At 40.8% G+C, this 19,756-nt stretch overlaps 1 protein-coding gene across 2 annotated transcripts in view; it reads right to left on the bottom strand.

Annotated features, from left to right (window-relative positions):
* SYNE2 (spectrin repeat containing nuclear envelope protein 2) overlaps positions 1-19,756 on the bottom strand; it is a 376,350-nt gene that overhangs the window by 69,560 nt on the left and 287,034 nt on the right. For both annotated transcript variants that reach the window (XM_025391361.1, XM_025391362.1), the window contains exons 79-85: positions 18,951-19,147; positions 16,699-16,831; positions 15,258-15,440; positions 14,696-14,842; positions 12,831-13,007; positions 10,546-10,701; positions 4,045-4,197 (exon numbers count right to left, since the gene is read on the bottom strand). In XM_025391361.1, coding sequence (XP_025247146.1) covers positions 4,045-4,197; positions 10,546-10,701; positions 12,831-13,007; positions 14,696-14,842; positions 15,258-15,440; positions 16,699-16,831; positions 18,951-19,147 — 1,146 coding nt within the window. The remainder of the gene's footprint in view (positions 1-4,044; positions 4,198-10,545; positions 10,702-12,830; positions 13,008-14,695; positions 14,843-15,257; positions 15,441-16,698; positions 16,832-18,950; positions 19,148-19,756) is intronic.

Genomic DNA, 19,756 nt, shown 5'->3' with positions numbered 1-19,756 from the left:
GAAGGAATTCCTCATCGATGTACATTTTTTGCCAGAAATGATCTCAGATCTATCCGGGTGGCAGCGATAATTCTAGCACAAAGTACCGCATCGTCCCAGAGCCCACAGGTACATATCAACACAAGAACCGCCATGGCTCCTGTTGCACGAGGCCTTTGCAGCTTCCACAGATAAAGGTGGTGGAACTTCTGGCGCCTTGAAGGCCTTCTGGCCTTATAATAAAGCTTCATGGAAAAGACATAGTACACATGATTTGAGGGAAAGGGTAAGAAAATCATCAAGTAATTTTCTTTCATCATTCACTACATTAAAAACAAGCCGGAGGAGTATTTTCAAAATGTTCAAACTGGGGTCATCAGTAGGGCAGCATTTATTGAGCACTGCATAGGTATCGGTATTAAGATAGAAATAAATGAGTAGGTGTTATCCCCATTTTACAGACCAGAAAATCAAGGCTTAGAGATGTTAAGTAACCTGACTGAAGATACAGATCAAAAATGGTGCCGCCAGGATCCTTATTTAGGCAGAAACTGCAAAGCCCTTGCTCTTAAACACTAGGTTATATTGACTCTTGTTTACCCCTGGGCTCAAGTAATCCTCCCATCTCGGACTCCCGAATAGCTGGGATTACAGGTGCATACCACCACACCCGGCTAACTTTATTTGCTTTTTGTAGAGATGGGGTCTTACTCTGTTGCACAGGCTGTTCTTGAACTCCTGGTCTCAAACGATCCTCCTACCTTGGCCTCCCAAAGTGCTGAGATTACAGGTGTGAGCCACTGGGCCAGGCTTACATTGACTCTTGACAGCTTATAGATGGATGATCTGTGCCTCATGCCTTCTGCATTTTTTTTTTTTAATTCATGTACCATACAATTCATCTATTTAAAATGTGTAACCTCCACAATCAATTTTAGAAACTTTCATGACTGAAAAGAAACTGCATACCTGTTAGCAGTCACTCCTCATTCTCCCCCAGCCATTAATCTGCCTTCTGTCTTTTAAGATTTGTCCATTCTGGATATTCCATGTAAACAGAATCAAACAATATGTGACCTTTTGTGATTGGCTTCTTTCACTTACCATAATGTTTCCAAGATCATTAGTGTTGTAGTATATATCAGTACTACTTCATTCCTTTTATATGGATAGACCACATTTTCTTTATATATTAATAGATGGACATTTGGGTTGTTTACACTTTCTGGCTATCATGACTTATGCTATGAATATTCACGTATAAGTTTTTGGTGTGGACATGCTTTCATTTATCTTGGGCTATCTATGGAGGAGTGGAATTGCTAAGTTGCATGGTAACTTTACCTTTAACCATTTGAGGAACTGCCAGACTCTTTCAACTCCATGGAACCCTGCCAGCAGTTTGTGAGGGTTACAATGTCTCCACATCCACATTAACACTTCTTACTATCTGTCTTTTTGTTATAGCTATCCTAGTGGGTGGGAAGTGGTATTTCTTTGTGGCGTTGATTTTCATGATTTTCATTTCCTTGATGGTTAATGACACTGAACATCTTTTCAATGTGCTTTTTGGCCATTTGTATTATCTTCTTTACAGAAATGTCTATTCAGATCATTTGTCTTTTTTTTTTTTTTTTTTTTTGGAGACAGGGTCTCCCTGTGTTGCCCAGGCTAGAGTGCAGTGGCGTGGTCTAGCCTCATTGCTCTTTCTGCCTCCCAGGCACAGGTGATCCTCCTGCCTCAGCCTCCTAAGTAGCTGGCACTACAGGCACTCACCACCACACCTAGCTAATTTTTTCTATTTTTGGTAGAGACAGGGTTTTGCCACGTTGGTCAGGCTGGTCTTAAACTGCTGAGTTCAAGTAATCCGCCCACCTTGGCCTCCCACAGTGCTGGGATTACAGGCCTGAGCTACTGAGCCTGGCTTGTATCCAATTTTTTCACTTGGTCATTTTTCCTTTTATTATCAAGTTGTGATAAATCTTCATATATTCTAGGTTTAAGTCCCTTATCAAATATATGATTTATAAATACTTTTTTCCCAATCTGTGGTTTGCCTTTTTTACTTTTTTGATGCTGTGCTTTAAAACATCAAAGTGTTTAGTTTTGATGAAGTCCAATTTATCTATTTTTTTCTTTGATGGCTTACGAGTTTGGTGTCATATCTAGGAAACCCCTGCCTAATCCACGAAGTCATGAAGATTTATACCTATGTTTTCTTCTAACAGTTTTATACTTTTAGCTCTAATACTTATGTCTTTTTTTTTTTTCCAATACAAATGGGGGTCTTGCCATGTTGCCCAGGCTGGTCTTGAACTCCTTGCCTCAAATGATCTCCCACCTCAGTCTCCCAAAGTGTTGGGATTACAGGCATGAACCACCATGTCTGGCCTGCATTTATGCCTTTAATCTATTTTGAGTTAATTTTTGTATATTGTATGAATGTAGAGGTCTAACTTCATTATTTTACATGTGGATATATGGTGTACCAGCACCATTTTTCAAGAAAATGTTTTCCCTCATTAAATTGTCTTAGAATCCTTGTTGAAAATCAATTGACTATAAATGTGAGGGCTTATTTCCGGACTCTCAATTCCATTCCAAAGTATATATATATCTATCCTTATGACAGTACTATCTGCATGTTTTCACATGCATTATCTCATTTAATTTTCTCTTTATATTTTTATTATATTGTAATTATCTGTTCACATGTGTTTCTTCCACCTGCCTGTGAGCTCTTTGAGGGTAGGATTCATTTATTTTCTTGTTTATCTTTGTAACCCGGGCAGTGAGCAAAATACCTCACACAATGTACGCTTAACAAATGACTGAATAAGCTCATCCCTATTTTTCTGCTAGATTCCTGGGGGAATGGGGACTGAGGAATGAGGCTGAGTGTTGCCTATGGATTTCGTGCAGGTTATTCCCTATTACCTCTTGGTACAAATGGTTGAAAGTAGATTTTAGTAGGTCACAACCCACAGTGAAGGTTCTCTAGGAAACATGGACACATCTGTAATTGATGGTATAGATTATACCAATTGATAGATTATACTCATTGATTGGTATAATCGGTTAGTATTTTTAGTTCTCTTCCTCTGTTGTGGGAAAATGTCAAGGTTGCAATGTCTAGAGATGCCTGAGTTTGCTCTCTTTTGGTGCTCTCCTCCTGGAAGGGGTAAAATGCTGACACCGACATGCCTTTTGTAAGATTATTAGATGTCTTGCCCGCTTTCTTCCTTTATACTCCCTCTTCAACACCATGTAGTGTTTCTTTCAACCTTTAGAGTCCTCCTGGAGCTGACTATGCTCCTAGCTCATAGAGGCTGCAGGATACAGGATCACTTCCTCCCTGAGGCAGCTCCCTGTACATGGAGACACTGGGTCATCACTGTTTCTGTGTATCTTGCCAGGAAACAATGCCAGATACTCTGTTGGGTTTGGGGTATGGAGATATTTATGTCTGTGTAAGTACATTAGACAAAACAAAGATAACTAAGTGGATTTGCAGCCTGTCAATGACGTTGGAATTGGTGGCTTTGCCTCGAATTATTCAGTGCATAAAATGGGACTTGCAATGCTTCTCTCTAACTTACTTCAATTATTTTTCTCAGCAACTTTTCAGTGTTTGGTATAGAGTCTCCACGAGTAAAGGACGAAAACAACAACAACAACAAATAAAATAAAAGAATATGTGGCTGGGCGCGGTGGCTCAAGCCTGTAATCCCAGCACTTTGGGAGGCCGAGACGGGTGGATCACGAGGTCAGGAGATCAAGACCATCCTGGCTAACATGGTGAAACCCCATCTCTACTAAAAAATACAAAAATCTAGCTGGGCGAGGTGGCGGGCGCCTGTAGTCCCAGCTACTCGGGAGGCTGAGGCAGGAGAATGGCGTAAACTCGGGAGGCGGAGCTTGCAGTGAGCTGAGATCCGGCCACTGCACTTCAGCCTGGGCAACAGAGCGAGACTCTGTCTCAAAAAAAAAAAAAAAAAAAAAAAAAAAAAAAAAAAAAAAAAAAAAAGTGAAGAGAAATAGCACATTTCAAATGAATTCTAGTACCTGAGTGAGAACACTGCTTCTCTTTTGAAATAACCCATCAATTCGGGATGCTGTATCTTCTAACAATGGCATTGCCCCACTCTCCAAAGTCAGATAACTTTGTTTCAACTCATCCAGTGCTTTGGATTTAATTGCAAGTTGATTTTCTGTATCCTGGAAGGATAACAGGAAAAGGTTTTCAATGCACAATATTAGAAAACAAATAATAAGGTGTCAGAGACAGGTGTTCACTCTTTCCAAGTAAAAATGCCATTAGATTATATAATTAAATAGCATTACATCAAAGACATTTAAATCATAATACTCTTAGTTCAATTACATATGACAGAAGTCTGTATTTTAGGAGAATCTAGGCAACACGTCTGAACCATCATGGCAGAGCAGAAAGGATGCTGGTCTGAGATCTGGTCCCCATTCCACGTCTGCCCTGCACTGGCTGTTTGACCAGGCGTAAGTCATCAAACCTATGCGTCTCCATTTTTTCATTTGGAAAAAGTGATGATACCCCACACCATGTGTACCAAGGCCAAGCTGAGAACTCAAATAAAATTACAAGCAGGAAGGTGCCTTTAAACTATGTAGCATCATATAAATGACAGACGATATAACTGTTGGTAGTTCAGTAATAACTTTAATCATTTTCTATCTCTTAGTTTATTAATTCACTCATAAGAGGCACCTTGACCTGGTCTACTTTTTATAGACACATTTTAAAAAACCTACAGGATCCCTCTACTACAAAGGACACCATGGAGCCAGCGGTCCAAAAACAGAGATGAATGAGGCCAGCAGCAACGCTGCCATTCTACTTAGAGGAAGGACGGTAGGAGCTGCTTATTTGTCCTCAGGATTGCAGTTGAAATCCAACTTGGAAAAAGTTTAAACTTTTAAAAAATTATTAAAGCATTACATGCTCATTACAAAACCACTGGAAAACACAAGAGATCTTTGGCATTCAGAGGGATTCATTTTGAATTTCCCTCAAGTCTCCCAATTCACTAATTTGGGACACGCTTCTGCATACTTTCTTTAGCATTACATTTCCATCCAGATGCACGTGTTCTGAATGTATGGCCTCAAGTTAACGACCCTTCGCTCATGTTCTACTTCTCTCTTGAAAATTGCTTAGGATAAGGATCCCAGCTTTTTTTTTCTTTTTCTTTTTTTTTTTTATCCTTTGTAAGAATCACTACACGGTCCATAAGGAGAGAGAAACATGAGTGCCTCGTGGGCATGGGGTAGCTGAGCAGGTGGTTGGGTTTGTACCCTGGTGAGGGACGAGCTCCCTCGTACTAGCCTCACAGCGGAGCACTGAAATCCAGTCCAGCAAAACTGCCAGATTACCACATGTGAGGAGCCCTCAGGTCACTCTTGGAATGTGGAAATCACAAACTCTAAATCAATGAATGTCAGGGATCTTCTGGAGTGGAAAGTAGAAAAAGGGAAAAAAATCTGTTCCATAAGAAACTAGGCTAGGGTTGGGAGTAAGAATGGATGACGAGAGAACGGAGCTGGAGGAATCTTCCACTCTATGACCCTCTATGCTTTTAGAATTTAGAGCCACATGAATATATAGCATATTAACAGAAGATCTCTCACTGTCGTAACCATCCACCCATACTAACATGTGGGTGAATTTATGAAATATTATTCTTCTGGACTGGTTACAAAGGCACCCAGAAAACAAAACGGCTTCTCTGAAATAGCCTTTACCAATGAGATTCAGTCAGCTGCTACCTCTGTCCATCTCTGCCACCCTAACTCGCTCCCTCACACCCTGACAGCCTTATATATTAGCATGTTTCTTTTATCATAGGTTTAAACTAACTTTTTTCATCTGCAAAGTTATAACTGAAAACACTCTAAGAATATTCAATCACTTTCCTTCTTTCAATTTATAAAACAGTCTCTCCTAAAGGCTCGACTAACTAGAGATTTCTAAAAACACTTATTTACTAATAAGCTGTCATAATTGCCCGATAATTTAAAGGAAACTGATGAGAAATGACTACATAGCAGACAAAAGGAAATAACACACACACACACACACACACACACACACACACACACACACACACTTCAAAAATGGCAGCATAAACAACAGCCATGCTGGGCATGGTGGCTCATGCCTGTAATCCCAGCACTTTGGGAGGCCAAGGCAGGCGGATCACTTGAGCCCAGGAGTTTGAGAGCAGCCTGGGAAACATGACAAAACTCTGTCTTTACAAAAAAAACCACAAAAATTAGCTGGGTGTGGTGGCACACGCCTGTAGTCCCAGCTACTTGAGAGGCTGAGGCGGGAGGATCCTTTTTTTTTTGAGACAGAGTCTTGCTCTGTCACCCAGACTGAAGTCGGGGTGATCTTGGCTCACTGAAAACTCCACCTCCGGGATTCAAGCCATTTTCCTGCCTCAGTCTCCCAAGTAGCTGAGACTACAGGCATGTGCCACCATGCCCAGCTAATTTTTGTATTTTTAGTAGAGATGGGGTTATCATGTTGGCCAGGCTGGTCTCGAACTCCTGACTTCAAGTGATCTGCCTGCCTCGGCCTCCCAAAGTCCTGGGATTACAGGCGTGAGCCACTGCGCCCAGCGTGGGAGGATCTCTTAAGCCTAGGAGCACAAGGCTGCAGTGAGTTATGACTGCACTACTGCACTCTAGCCTGGGTGACAGAGTGAGATCCTGTATCAAAAAAAAAAACAACAAAAAAACCCAAAAAAAAGCCACGGCAATAGCAGCACACGAACACCCACACATGGTGGGGTTGCTTGTTTCTTTTGCTCTGCAGAATAATACGGATTTGGCTCAGTAGTCCTGTCATCTGACCTTGCTTCACTGAGGCCTAACCGTACCCTTCAAGTTTCCCAACTCCCACTTCACCGGCAAATTAATGTCTTACTTTAAATTCTAATTTGCTACATATAAATCAGGGTGGAATTAAAAACAATCTTTTGCTAATTATGGAGATTGACTAGAATTTGCAAGTCCTGTTTTTCTATTCTGTGAGAACCAGCGTTAAATATTTTTAAAATATCTAAATTCCTCTGACTTTACCATGAACATAGTTCTTTAAGAAGCTGTGCTTGCTTATATATAGAGGCATCAAACTTGAGGGATTAACAACCTCATCTCAAACCTCCCCACTCTAGTCAACTACACAATTTTCCTTGATAATTATAATATGTCAAACGTGGCCTTTTTCCAGTCACCAATGACTTTTAGAAGCCCTTCAGAATATTTCAAATCCTAATGTCTTCATGTTTCATCAACTCCAATCCTTAACTTTTCTAGAGTAAAGCCACTTTAGGAAGCTTACCTGAACTGAAGCATTCCACCCTGGGAGAAGTCATTAAAGTATACATCAATCATTTTCATCATTTTCTTTTCCTTTTTTTCAGTTCTTTTTGTTTTGTTTTTTTTAGAGATGGGGTCTTACCCAGGCTGGAGTACAGTGGTGTGATCATGGCTTACGCTCGAACCCTGAACTCCTGGGCTCAAGTGATCCTCCTGCCTCAGGCTCCCAAGTAGCTAGGATTACAGGTGTGCAACACTATGCCCAAATAACTTTATTATTTTTTTTTGTAGAGACTGGGTCTTGTTGTGTTGCCCTGGCTGATTTTGAACTCCTGGCCTCAAGTGATCCTTCTGCCTTAGCCTCCCAAATTGCTAGGATTACAGGTGTGAGCAACTGCACCTGGTCTCATTTTAGTTATTATATGCAAAGAATAGTGAAAAAAAAAAAAAGAGAGAGAGAGAAATTAATATTTATAGAAAAGCAGCCTTTTAGGTCTACTAATAGATATACGCAAGCAACTATTAAGCACCTATGAATTTCACAGGCAGTGACAGGTATAACAGTCCTGCTGATGTGCCAGCCTGCCTTGAGAAACCCATGGTCTGGGAGAGGACAGACCCGTGGACAGATGAGTCCAATACAGTCTCTGACACATGATGCTACGTGGGGTGCTAGGGAAGCCTGTTTTATTTATTTGCTTCCATCTCTGCCTTGTTTATGGCCTTTTACAAAGAGGCATCCAAGAAGCAGCATACAAATTTAAAATAGGAAGAAATGAGCTAAGGAAATGTGGGAGTTGGTAGGAAGGCACAGTTAGTGGGCATGTGGTGAGGGAGAGGGTCAGGGTGCTTCGACTGAGTTCTGACAAAAGCAGAGGAGAACCTGTGTGTGGATGGTGGGGGCGAGGGGAGGTAGGTAGAAATAATTCTGCAATCAGCTGCAAATGTAATGGCACAGAGGCAAATGGGGACTGACAAGGGATGATGCTGGCCAGGCACGTCTGTAAATTTCTTTTAAAGCTCCTTGTCTCAGTCAACACTAGTCATTTTTCTAACGAGCAGAGCGAATGTTAGAAATGGTTTTCTATTGGTAAAATTAATGGATTATTATTATTATTAGAGATGGGGTCTTGCTTTGACACCCAGGTCGAACTGCAGTGGCATGATCATAGCTCACTGTCACTTTGAATTCCTGGGCTCAAAGGATATTCTTCCCTTAGTTTCTTGAGTAGCTGGGACTACAGGCATGCACCACCATTCTCAGCTAATTTTTAAATAATTTTTTGTAGATTCAAGGTCTCACCATCTTGCCTAGGCTGGTCTTGAACTCCTGGACTCAAGCAACTCTCCCACCTCGGCCTCCCAGAGGGCTGGGATTATAGACATGAGCCACTGCAGCCGGCCTTAATGGCTTATTAAATAACATAATGAATATGAGAAATGGGTTCTCACTGGTAAATTTCATGTACTCAAGATCCATGGATTGGCTAAACTACTGTAGATACAATTTCCACCCCTACTTGAACAGGCTATAAGAACTGGGCATAGCCTGTTGCCTTCACCCGGTGCAATAATCCCTAAGGTAAGCCCTTATGTGGTTTTTGTATCCAGTTTAAACTCCAAGGATTCTGGTTGCCTAATGTTGGCCACAGAAATAATGGACGCTTGCTTCTGGAATATTACTATGTCTGTCTTTCATGCAAAGCGGTGGTTGGTGCGCTAAAGAGGACAGAGAGGCTTTGCTGAACTTATATAAAGTATTTTTAGAGCTTGCTTGCTAATCTATGTTTCTATAGATGGTGGCATTGTGTCTGGAATTTGTTTTATTACAACTCGGTAGTGAGGTTGTGGGAAGAATAGCTAAACTTAATCCATTTCAACCTTCGTCAGAGGCTACAATTATCTATCAAAAAGAGAACCAACTGTGTAAGACTCGCTTGACTTAGGTATATTTGCAACTCTTTGTAGGTGAGGGACCAGAATGTCATTCTAAAACATGTGAACTTCATTCTGTGGTCAATCTGGAGCCACTGGAGGATTTTCAAATGGAGATTGCTGTGACCCGTTGCATTTCAGAAATATCCCTCTGCAGCAATGTGGAGAATGAATCAGAAGGAAATGAGGGGGGAGGCTGGCAAGTGGGCTGGAAGCAGCTGCATGAGACAGGCCTGCACCGAGGGTGGTCTGAAGGAAGCCGGCCTGATTGAGACAGACTGGCCAGACAGTAAGGAGTAAGTGGAGAGCACCTAATGAGAAACCAGAGGTAGCGACACGCATGAAAACACCTTCTGGGCTCTGGAAAGAACCACCTGCTAGGGGACAGTCCAGCACCAGGCTGCGGAATGTAGGCTTCCAGTAAGGAAGCACACTGACTCCAAGGTGGCTGTCAGAAGGCTAAAGTGGAGACGGCTCATGGGGAGGTGGGTACAGGATATGAGCATGTGAAAAGGCCTCTTACGGTGGTGCTGCTGCTCACATTTACGTCCAGTGCTATCCCCTAACCTCCTCAGTAGAAATGCGGTCCGGCCAGACTTTCCAGTCCTGACAGTGACTATTGCAAGGCCGTCAAACAGGAAGTGCAGAAACAGCACAGCGCGTGCCGCCTGCCATGATGGTGATGGCAGAGGTGCTTTGAATGGGCAGCAGTCATAAAGACAGTGCTAAAGCAGGATCAATGTGCAAAGACTGAGTGATTCGGCAAAGCACAGCTGAACAATGGACAACACCCTCAAGCCCAGTGTGATTCAGACAGAGGTTCCAAGGGACAAGTGAACTTTTTAAAACACAGTGTATGATAGGTAGAAGAAAATCATTTTCCTCTGAAAAAACACAGAATGAAATGCTAGAAATAATGAAACCTTTAGAGTAATTTTGTGAACACTGGGAAAAATGATAAAACAGATGGAAAATTGGAAAGCATTTAAATCAAAATTCCCTTTGAGCATTTTCCCCCAAGAGTACTACTCAAAACTCTTAAGAAAGCAATACTGTAACCGTGAAAATACATTCTTCTGCTTATCATAAAAAATGGCACTTCGCAATTTCGTAAAACCCATGGGTCATTATCTAATTGACATAAGAAAATAAAAAAATAGAGGGGAGCTGGAAGAGAGTCTCCACAAACTACAGCAACTTATCCTTGGGGCAAGAGAGGTGACCCAGTTGCCCCAGTTCAAGGGTTGGGCGGGACACTGTTCCCTTCCTCACCTGACAGTCCAGGAGCAGCTTCTGCACTGAGATCACACTTTCAGGTTTTTGTAAAGTTTTTAGTCTCTCTTCTTGTGCTTCCATCCAGTTGTTCAAAATCTGTATTTTATTTTCACTCTCAGTGATACTTTCCAGAAGTTGTTCTAAATGTTGTATCTAAGTGATGAATTTAACAATTACAAAAAATGTTAAAATGTATGTTTTAAAAGGTAAATGCCATGATGTTATTTTTTAAAAAACAATTTTCTTTCTTCTCAAATTTCTAAATAAGATGCTGATAACTTTTGAAATAAAGATTCATAAATCAGAAAACAGAATTAAAGCTCCTCTTACAAAAAAAATATATTTCAGGTGAAAACTAATCTGTTGAGAAAGGCAGCTATTGTGAGTTTCAGATGTGAACAAAATAAAATGTTCCTAACATTCGATATTTTTCATTGAGTCATCTATTAATATATGCAAAGTGTAAGAAAAATTTCTTTCTTCAGACTTTCTGCATTAGAGTTCTTAAAAATTTCTACAAATATCAATAATAAATAATTTATCAATTCAATAAAATAATCATTGTCTTTGATGTCTGTGATTCCTCTCATTCATAATAATTTTTTTATTAGGTCATAATTATAATATACATACATTTTTATATTCTTTTTTACAATACCTTATAAGTACTGTGTCATGACATAATTTTTTTTTTTTTTTTGAGACAGAGTCTTACTCTGTCACCCAGGCTGGAGTGCAATGGCGCAATTTTGGCTCACTGAAACCTCCGCCTTCCAGGTTCAAGCGATTCTCCTGCCTCAGCCTCCCGAGTAGCTGGGGTTACAGGCACATGCTGCCACGCCCAGCTAATTTTTGCATTTTTAGTAGAGACAGGGTTTCACCATGTTGGTCAGGCTGGTCTTGAACTCCTGACCTCGTGATCTGCCTGCCTCGGCCTCCCAAAGTGCTGAGATTACACGCATAAGCCACTGTGCCTGGCCTGTCATGACATAATTTTAAAAGGCTGCCCAGCCAGGCATGGTGGCTCATGCCTGTAATCCTGGCACTTTGGGAGGCTGAGGTGGGTGTGTTACTTGAGGTCCAGAGTTCGAGACCAGCCTGACCAACATGGTGAAACCCCGACTCTACTAAAAATACAAAGATTAGCTGGGCGTGGTGGCAGGCACCTGTAATATCAGCTATTTGAGAGGCTTGAGACAACTGCATGAATTCGGGAGGTGGAGGTTGCAGTGAGCTGAGATCGCACCACTGCACTCCAGCCTGGGCAACAGGGCGAGAATTCGTTTCAAAAAATAAAAATAAAAAAAGGCTGCCCCAATGTTTCATCAAATTAATACAGTATAATTTGATTAATTATTCCCCGACAGTGCGAATTAAGGCATGGTACCTTTTCACCGCTGTAAACGATGCTGAATTGAACACTCTGCGCATCATTTTCTTTTTTGAAGGACTATCTACTTAAATGTGTAAGAGGTGACTTGCTTGGTTAAGTGATAAGATTATTATTACGGTTCTTTAAATTTTCCAAATGCTTTCCAAGAGAGTACTTAAGCCATTATCAGCAGTGTATGAACGTGACAGCTTTGGGTTTTGTCCTCATCTGATTTTTTTTTCTAATGTAATTAAGTGCATTATGTTACACAGTGTTTGAGTATCTGCTAATGATATCTTTCCATGTTTATTTGCTAACTATAATTTCCTCTTTTGTGAATTGTCTGTTCATGTCCTTTGTCCATTCATGTACTTGTTTCTTAATTGTGTAAATTCATTTGTATGCATTCTCTACACAGTAAACACACCAATTATCATTATGATTATATGTAAAGTATTTTTCCAGGAATAAGTTTTCCAAATCTTTTCAAGAGTCACGGAGTGAAAAATCTACCAAAAAGCCACATGTATTTTTCTTTCTTTTCATAAATCTTTTCAAAGCTGAAATAGCTTTGCCCCTTTTGAACATCTGCTTTCATAGAAAATGTAAAATCTCTGATCATTTAGGAGCCTGACATAATACTTGACATGTTCCTAAATAAAATTCCTCCTCTTCGCTTGCCTCGCTCAATTTCCCACTAAGAAATCTCAAATATAAGAACTATTTTCATATTATCTTATAGGTACCAATGGAGAATGCTAAAACATAGGATTTATAAAAGGGCTATGGTTGAGATGATTATTAGGCTTAGCAATCAGTTAGTCAACTAATTGAACGTCTTTTTTGATTTTTCAGAGAGTATATTTTATAAAGGCCAAACCACACATCCAGCTGTGACCCAGGAACACACCTTTCTATTCAGCATTCCATGTACACGGTGCCACTGGCGGTTCATCTCCCCCAGGTGCTCTGCAAACTCCGTTCTTTCATAGCGCTTGCTTTCTACATCACAGGTGCTTAGCTGAAGTAACGACTGGTTAACAAAGTCCACTATCCACTGTTTATAGTCCATTTCCATTCTAAACTCCTAAAACAAGCAAAGTTAAACACCCAAAGCAGTCATGAAAGTTGGTCAGATCAACTGGATTTCCCTTTATGTACTCGAGGGGACGCCAAGCTCCCATCCATTAATCAAGGGGCACCTGTTAGGAGTTCCTTTCTACCCTCCCCAACCTACACCAGGAGTTGGCTTTATTGGAGTCGAGATTCTTTTGGGGAATTACACAGAGATGCATTGCTTTCAAATAGGCTGAAAAGTCAGAGGTGCACTGTGTGTGGCAGTTGCTATCATCTGAACCCAAATCAGGACCCAGGATATGACAAAGCTTCCTGGGGGAGGCTGCCCACGAGCTGTGCGGGAATTCAGGGCCATCCTGAGGGCTCATGGAAACACCCAGATGGGAAACAGGAAGGAAAAGCTCTCTCAGAAAACCCAGGACACCTTTAAGGAACTCTGTCATTTAGGCAGCTTCCCTGTTCCTTCGGGGATAGGTAAAGGCCTCTCAGGTGGCTTTAGAAAGTCTGGGTGGCTTTAAGTTGTACAGCAATCCTAAACCCACGTAGGGCCAACAACATTTCTGCCAAACCTGTCATTTATTGATTTCATCCTTGCAAGCTCTAGAACCTCTTTTGGAGACACCCAGGGGTGACAGCCATGTGGTATGTGCTAGGTTGCTACAGCCTATGAGAATGCACACGTGTAGACTTTTCAAAGATTTTACAACACACTGAAGTTAGGATGTGATGGTACATAAAAACAAAATCTTCTGCTAATATCATGCTTGGTGATTAAGCCATTCATGTTCTGCCTACCAGAAGCTAGTTCCATCAGCCTGCATGGTCTTAAAGCAATGGATCACACGTGTCACTCATCTTTGTATGCCCAGTGGCCAGCATACTGCCGAGCACACGATACATGTTTGCGTGTGGCTCATGAAATATTAAATCTACTTGAAATTAAATATCACGGAGAAGGCCACATTTATATCTCTTTGTAGAAAGATCTCAATTTTTTCTTACTCATTCTCTTACTCAAAGAACATTTCATTAACACCTGTTAGAGGAAGGCAGGTATTGGGATAGGCGTGCTATATTTTAGTGAGGTGAAGGACAGCCCCTGGTCTCAAGAAGCTCAGTCAAGGTGGGGAGACAGGCAAGCAAACCAATAATTATACTAATGCATGATGGGAGCTACTAATAGCATGATGGAGACATCTAATCCAGGAAAGTCACCTAGTCTGGCTGGGAGAGTCAGGGGTGGATTTCCAAATGAGGACAACTCGAGCTGACTTTGGAAGGATGACTAAGAGGACGTATACAGTTAAACATGGGCCCTGGCATTCCAGGTGGAGGGTGCAGCATGTACACAGCATGATGAGGGAGAGCACCAAGAACAGTTAAGGAATCAAAATCACTCTGTCAGGCAGAGCCCGTGGTTAGTGGGGGCAGTGGGGTGGGGATAAAAAGATGAGATGAAAGTCTGTTAAAAGCTTGCTTGGGTTGTCCTGCGGTGATGGGGGCTGGCAAAAGGAATTTAAGCAGAATAAAAGCAAGTCTACTAACATCTCTCTAGAATCATCCACCACGCCAGTTTCCTACCCCTAGAATCCGTTTTTCGAAATTATATCCTATGTGTCCCTTTGTCCAGCATTACCCCTCTAACTGATTAGCCTTCTTGTTCCAATGAAAAGACTTCTGCTCCTTTTGCATAATTACCTTGTGTTTCTGAAGAAGATGTTTAACTTGAGATGCAGAACTTGGTGAATGCACGGAGTCTTCATCTGAAGTTTGATGCTCCACATTGTTCATCCAGCTAATCATTTCTGTGATTGCTTTACGAGATGGCAATTTCTCCATTTGAAGCTGTGAGAACAAAATGATTTCCATTTAATTGCCTGCAGTTAACAAAATGAATCAGGGCTTCACTAAAGATGATATCTGGTTTGATAAAAGGTCTTGCTATATAATTACGCAGGTTACTCAAAAAAACAAACCCAGCATTCAAACTTAGAATAAGCGACCCCAAAACAATGACAATGACCTTCACATAAACTAACACAGTGGCAAAGATAAACTGAGAAATAAAGTAATTAAGCCTGATTTCTCTCTTAAGAAAAATCCCATTGGAGGAGGGTCCAGTAATTAAGACCTATATTCACTGGTGCCAGAGAAAAATAGGTAGTGTCAATGAAAATTATTGAGTCAGAGAAATAATTTCGAAAGAGTTGTGAGCTAACAAGTGAACATTAATTCAAATGCTGAGGCTCTAAAGACTTACCTGGTGAAGTTTTTCTTGAATATCTGGAAGTTGAGTTATGAGCATTGTCCATTTTTGTTCAAACTGTGCTAAAGAAGCTCTCAGCGTAGCTGTATCAGTTTCCTTCAGGTGAAGAAGCTGGTTCCCGGTACTTATAACAGCAGTCTTCAAGGAGGACTTTTCATCAACTTCTTTTGAAAACTCCTAAAGGAGAGTTTTAAAATTTAGAAACTTAAAATTGAAATACAGCAGAAACTAAGAGTCAGAATAACTGGCTAGTAACAATTAAACATAGTAAATATTTGAATGTGTATACACACACACACACACACCCCTTTTTCCTACTGTCGGGCATTACATACACAATGGGGAACAAAAGAGATGGAATGCACACCCCTCAAGAAGCTTATCACCCAGTGGGTTAGTATTTTTAAAAGTAAGTCATTATTTAAATGGTTAAGTTTTACAATAAACTATGGAACCCAACACAAAGTGCATATTAAATGAATTACTTGAAACAAGTTTGTAATTAAAATATTTAAATCTTTCCTATGTAGAGATTCTTTCAAGTATGTTGAAAAAATTTACATTTTAATACCAAAGTGAGTAACCACAGCTACAAAGTATGAAAAATGGAAAAAAACCAAGAAAAGTCTAATGGAAAAGACTACGTTTCATAAGTGCATTGACCAATAATCATTACGAAATTGTATTACAAGAGTAATACCTTTTTATTTCCCCCAAAATTTGGGGGATATTTTTTGAATTTTTTTCCAAAAAACATCTCAAAACAATGGAACAAAAGCTTTTTAGTAGAAATATCAATTTTGTTTACAATAATTTAAAACTATGCCTTTATTAATGTTAAACATTTATAAGTTAGTAACCTTATAAAGTTGTTTTTGGGTCTTATATTCTTTGTATTTGTAAAACATGACCTATGTCAGTGCAAGTTTTTAGAGACTGAGTTTCACTCCTGTTGCCCAGGCTAGAGTGCAATGGCACCATCTTGCCTCACTGCAACCTCCACCCCCCAGGTTCAAGTGATTCTCCTGCCTCAGCCTCCCGAGGAGCTGGGACTACAGGCATGCACCACCACGCCCGGCTAATTTTGTATTTTTAGTAGAGATGGGGTTTCTCCATGTTTGTCAGGCTGGTATCGAGCTCCTGACCTCAGTTGATTCACCCACCTTGGCCTCCCAAAGTGCTGGGATTACAGGCATGAGCCACTGCACCCAGTGCAAGTTTTAAATTTATATATATTTTATAGGGTCAATTAAAAATATATTTTATCATTATAAATGAATGAACAGTATAAACAGTTCTAGGTTTGAAGAATACAGCTACTATTTGCCCAAGTTTTATCCCTTATCCACAAATAAATACGAAAGACTATCACATTAACCCTGATGCTTTTTCCTTGATATTTATTTCTGGCCAGTAATATGCTATTACGACTTACAAAAAAATTGTCGATGTTGCTTCTGATTGTATCCAAGTCCTGAGACACATTGAGGGACTGTTCTTTCCAGTAATTCAGAGTATGCTGGGAAGATTCCAACCACTTGGTTAACTGATCCGAATCTCTGCTATAACTAACAGGAGCAAAGTGAGAGAGAAGGCAGATTAGAAACATACTCTGATAATGATATGCATCACCAGCAAATTGTCTTCTTATTTTATTATATGTTTTCCTATGTTGATTAGTCCTAACATTCAGAATATCGTGATGTTAATAAGGATTATATCATGTTTTATACCATGCCCCAAGTCTGACGCCCCTGGCATTTTCTAGGACTTTCTTCATTATAGCTTAGCAAGAACAATGAGGATTTTAGGCCAGATGCGGTGGCCCACGCCTGTAATCCCAGCACTTTGGGAGGCTGAGAAAGGTGGATTGCCTGAGGTCAGGAGTTCGAGACCAGCCTGACCAACATGGTGAAACCCCGTCTCTACTAAAAAATACAAAAAAATAGCCAGGCATGGTGGCACATGTCTGTAGTCCCAGCTACTCAGGAGGCTGAGGCAGGACAATCGTTTGAACCCGGGAGGTGGAGGTTGCAGTGAGCCGAGATTGTGCCACTGCACTCCAGCCTGGGCGACAGAGCAAGACTCTGTCTCAAAAAAAAAAAAAAAAAAAAAAAGAACAATTAGGAAGTCTACAGCATTCTTTTTTATTTCTTATTATAGCTATACAAAAGTACACCCAGTGAAAGGGCAGAGATTTTTATTCATCAAATATCTTCTATAAATGTGTTCATATTAAAAATATAGGCCAGGCACGGTGGCTCGCTCCTGTAATCCCAGCACTTCGGGATACCAAGGTGGGAGGATGGCTTGAGCCCAGGAATTTGAGACAGGCCTGGGCAACATGGCAAAACCTCATTTCTACAAAAAATACAAAAATTAGCCAGGCGTGGTGGCATGTGCTGTGGTTCAAGGTACTCGGGAGGCTGAGGTGGGAAGATTACTTGAGCCCAGGAGGTCAAGGCTACAGTGAGCCATGATCATGCCACTGCACTCCAGCCTGGCCAACAGAGTGAGACCCTGTCTCAAAAAATAAATAAATAAAATTATTTATTTATTTATATTTATTATCACACAAACCTTTCCTTGACTCTGAACTGAGAATGGCCTGTGAAGTCCATATGTGAGATGGGCTTTACGAGATATGTCTTCTTTAGTCTGGCAAATTTATTTAAAAGTCTTAGAACAATTTTTTTCTTTTTAATATTTTGAATGTAATAGAATCACACATTTTAACAGATATGGTCAAACACACACACACACACACACAGCATTTGTATAAGCTGTATAACAACAAACTGCTGTTGGCTGAACACCCAACATATTTGCCCGAGGTAGTGAAAATATTCAAACAAAATTCTGCCCTTCTTGTAACTTTTAAACTGCCTTAGGTTAAGAGGCAGGGATGAGAATGAGGTTTAAATGTTCCATGTTCTCCTCCTTCCTCACATGGTTCAAGATTACACCAACTAAGCACAACACATTCTCCTTTGTTGTGAGGCTATTTCAAACTATTCTGTTAGCTAAAAGCATTTAATTTTTTTAATTTTAAAACTTTTGGAAGAGGGTAGGAAAGAGCAATATCGTGGTATAAAGGTAAGCTATATATATTTTATAACATAATTCCTAGCTTCTATAGAAATGTGTAAACTAGCTGGGTGCAGTGGCTCACACTTGTAATCCTAGCACTTTGGGAAGCTGAGGCAGGAGGATTGCTTGAGGCCAGGAGCTTGAGAGCACCCTGGGCAACAACGTGAGACCCCATCTCTATAAAAAAGTTTATAAAATTAGCCAGGCATGGTGGCCTATGCCTGTAGTCACACCAACTTGGGAGGCTAAGGCAGGAGGATTGCTTGAGCCCAGGGGTTCAAGGTTGCAGTGAGCTATGATTGTGCTACTGCACTCTATGCACTCCAGCCTGGGTGACAGGGCAAGATCCTGCCTCCTTAAAAACAAAAAAGAAAAGAAAAAATGATCACAGCAAACTGACTACATGTTATGCTGTGTCTAGCAAACCATCAGAGATTCTACATGGTGTTTAGCCCAGAAGAGGGCCCCAACTGCTTTAGACTGCCCAAGAGAAAACAGCATAAGGCGGGTTGCAGGTAAAATGTAGTTGACTACAGAATCCCTGAGGTCTTTCTCCACAAAACAATGTGAAGCCAGTCCACCCCCAAAAAGGCAGACCTGAGCAGATGCTTGAGAAGTGCTTGCAGCCTGTGGAGCTCATGGTCAATTTTCTTGTTCAGGGACAACCACTGCTCTTCCAGTTTTGCGATCTGGCCCTCTAATTCAGGACAGCTCACAGACGCCACCAACTGTTTGCCTTCGTTCAGAGTTTGGTAAAGCCGGGCGTGTTTTCCACCAATGTTTCTTTTTATTTGCTAATAAAAAGTAAAGTCATAGAATGAATTATTTAGAAAATAAAGTCTGCCAAGCTATTCACAAATACTGCATTTAAAACTGACATTTGTGTCTACTGATGAAACAGTAACACTTTCCCAACCTTCAAGACTATAGTCTGACTAGATGCATGATTAATGGTTTATTGGTCACCTTTCATGATAGGTGTCCAATCTCACATTTCTAGAGCACAGATTCAACTCTGTAGACTTACTGGCTGGGTGCACTAGCTCACGCCTGTAACCCCAGCACTTTGGGAGGCTGAGGTGGGTGGAACACCTGAGGTCAGCAGTTCGAGACCAGCCTGACCAACATGGTGAAACCTCCTCTCTACTAAAAATACAAAAAATTAGCTAGGCGTGGTGGCACATGCCTGTAATCCCAGTTACTTGGGAGGCTGAGGCAGGACTTGGTGGCCTGCACCTGTAATCCCAGCTAGTCAGGAGGCTGAGGCAGGAGAATTGCTGGAACCCAGGAGGTGGAGGCTGTGGTAGGCTGAGATTGTGCCACTGCACTCCAGCCTGAGTGACAGAGCGAGACTGTCTCAAAAAAAAAAAAAAAAAAAAAAAAAAAAAAAAAAAACCAAAAAA

This window comes from Theropithecus gelada, chromosome 7b (assembly GCF_003255815.1).
Source record: "Theropithecus gelada isolate Dixy chromosome 7b, Tgel_1.0, whole genome shotgun sequence".
Lineage (NCBI taxonomy): Eukaryota > Metazoa > Chordata > Mammalia > Primates > Cercopithecidae > Theropithecus > Theropithecus gelada.
This window is presented reverse-complemented; position numbering and strand designations above follow the sequence as displayed.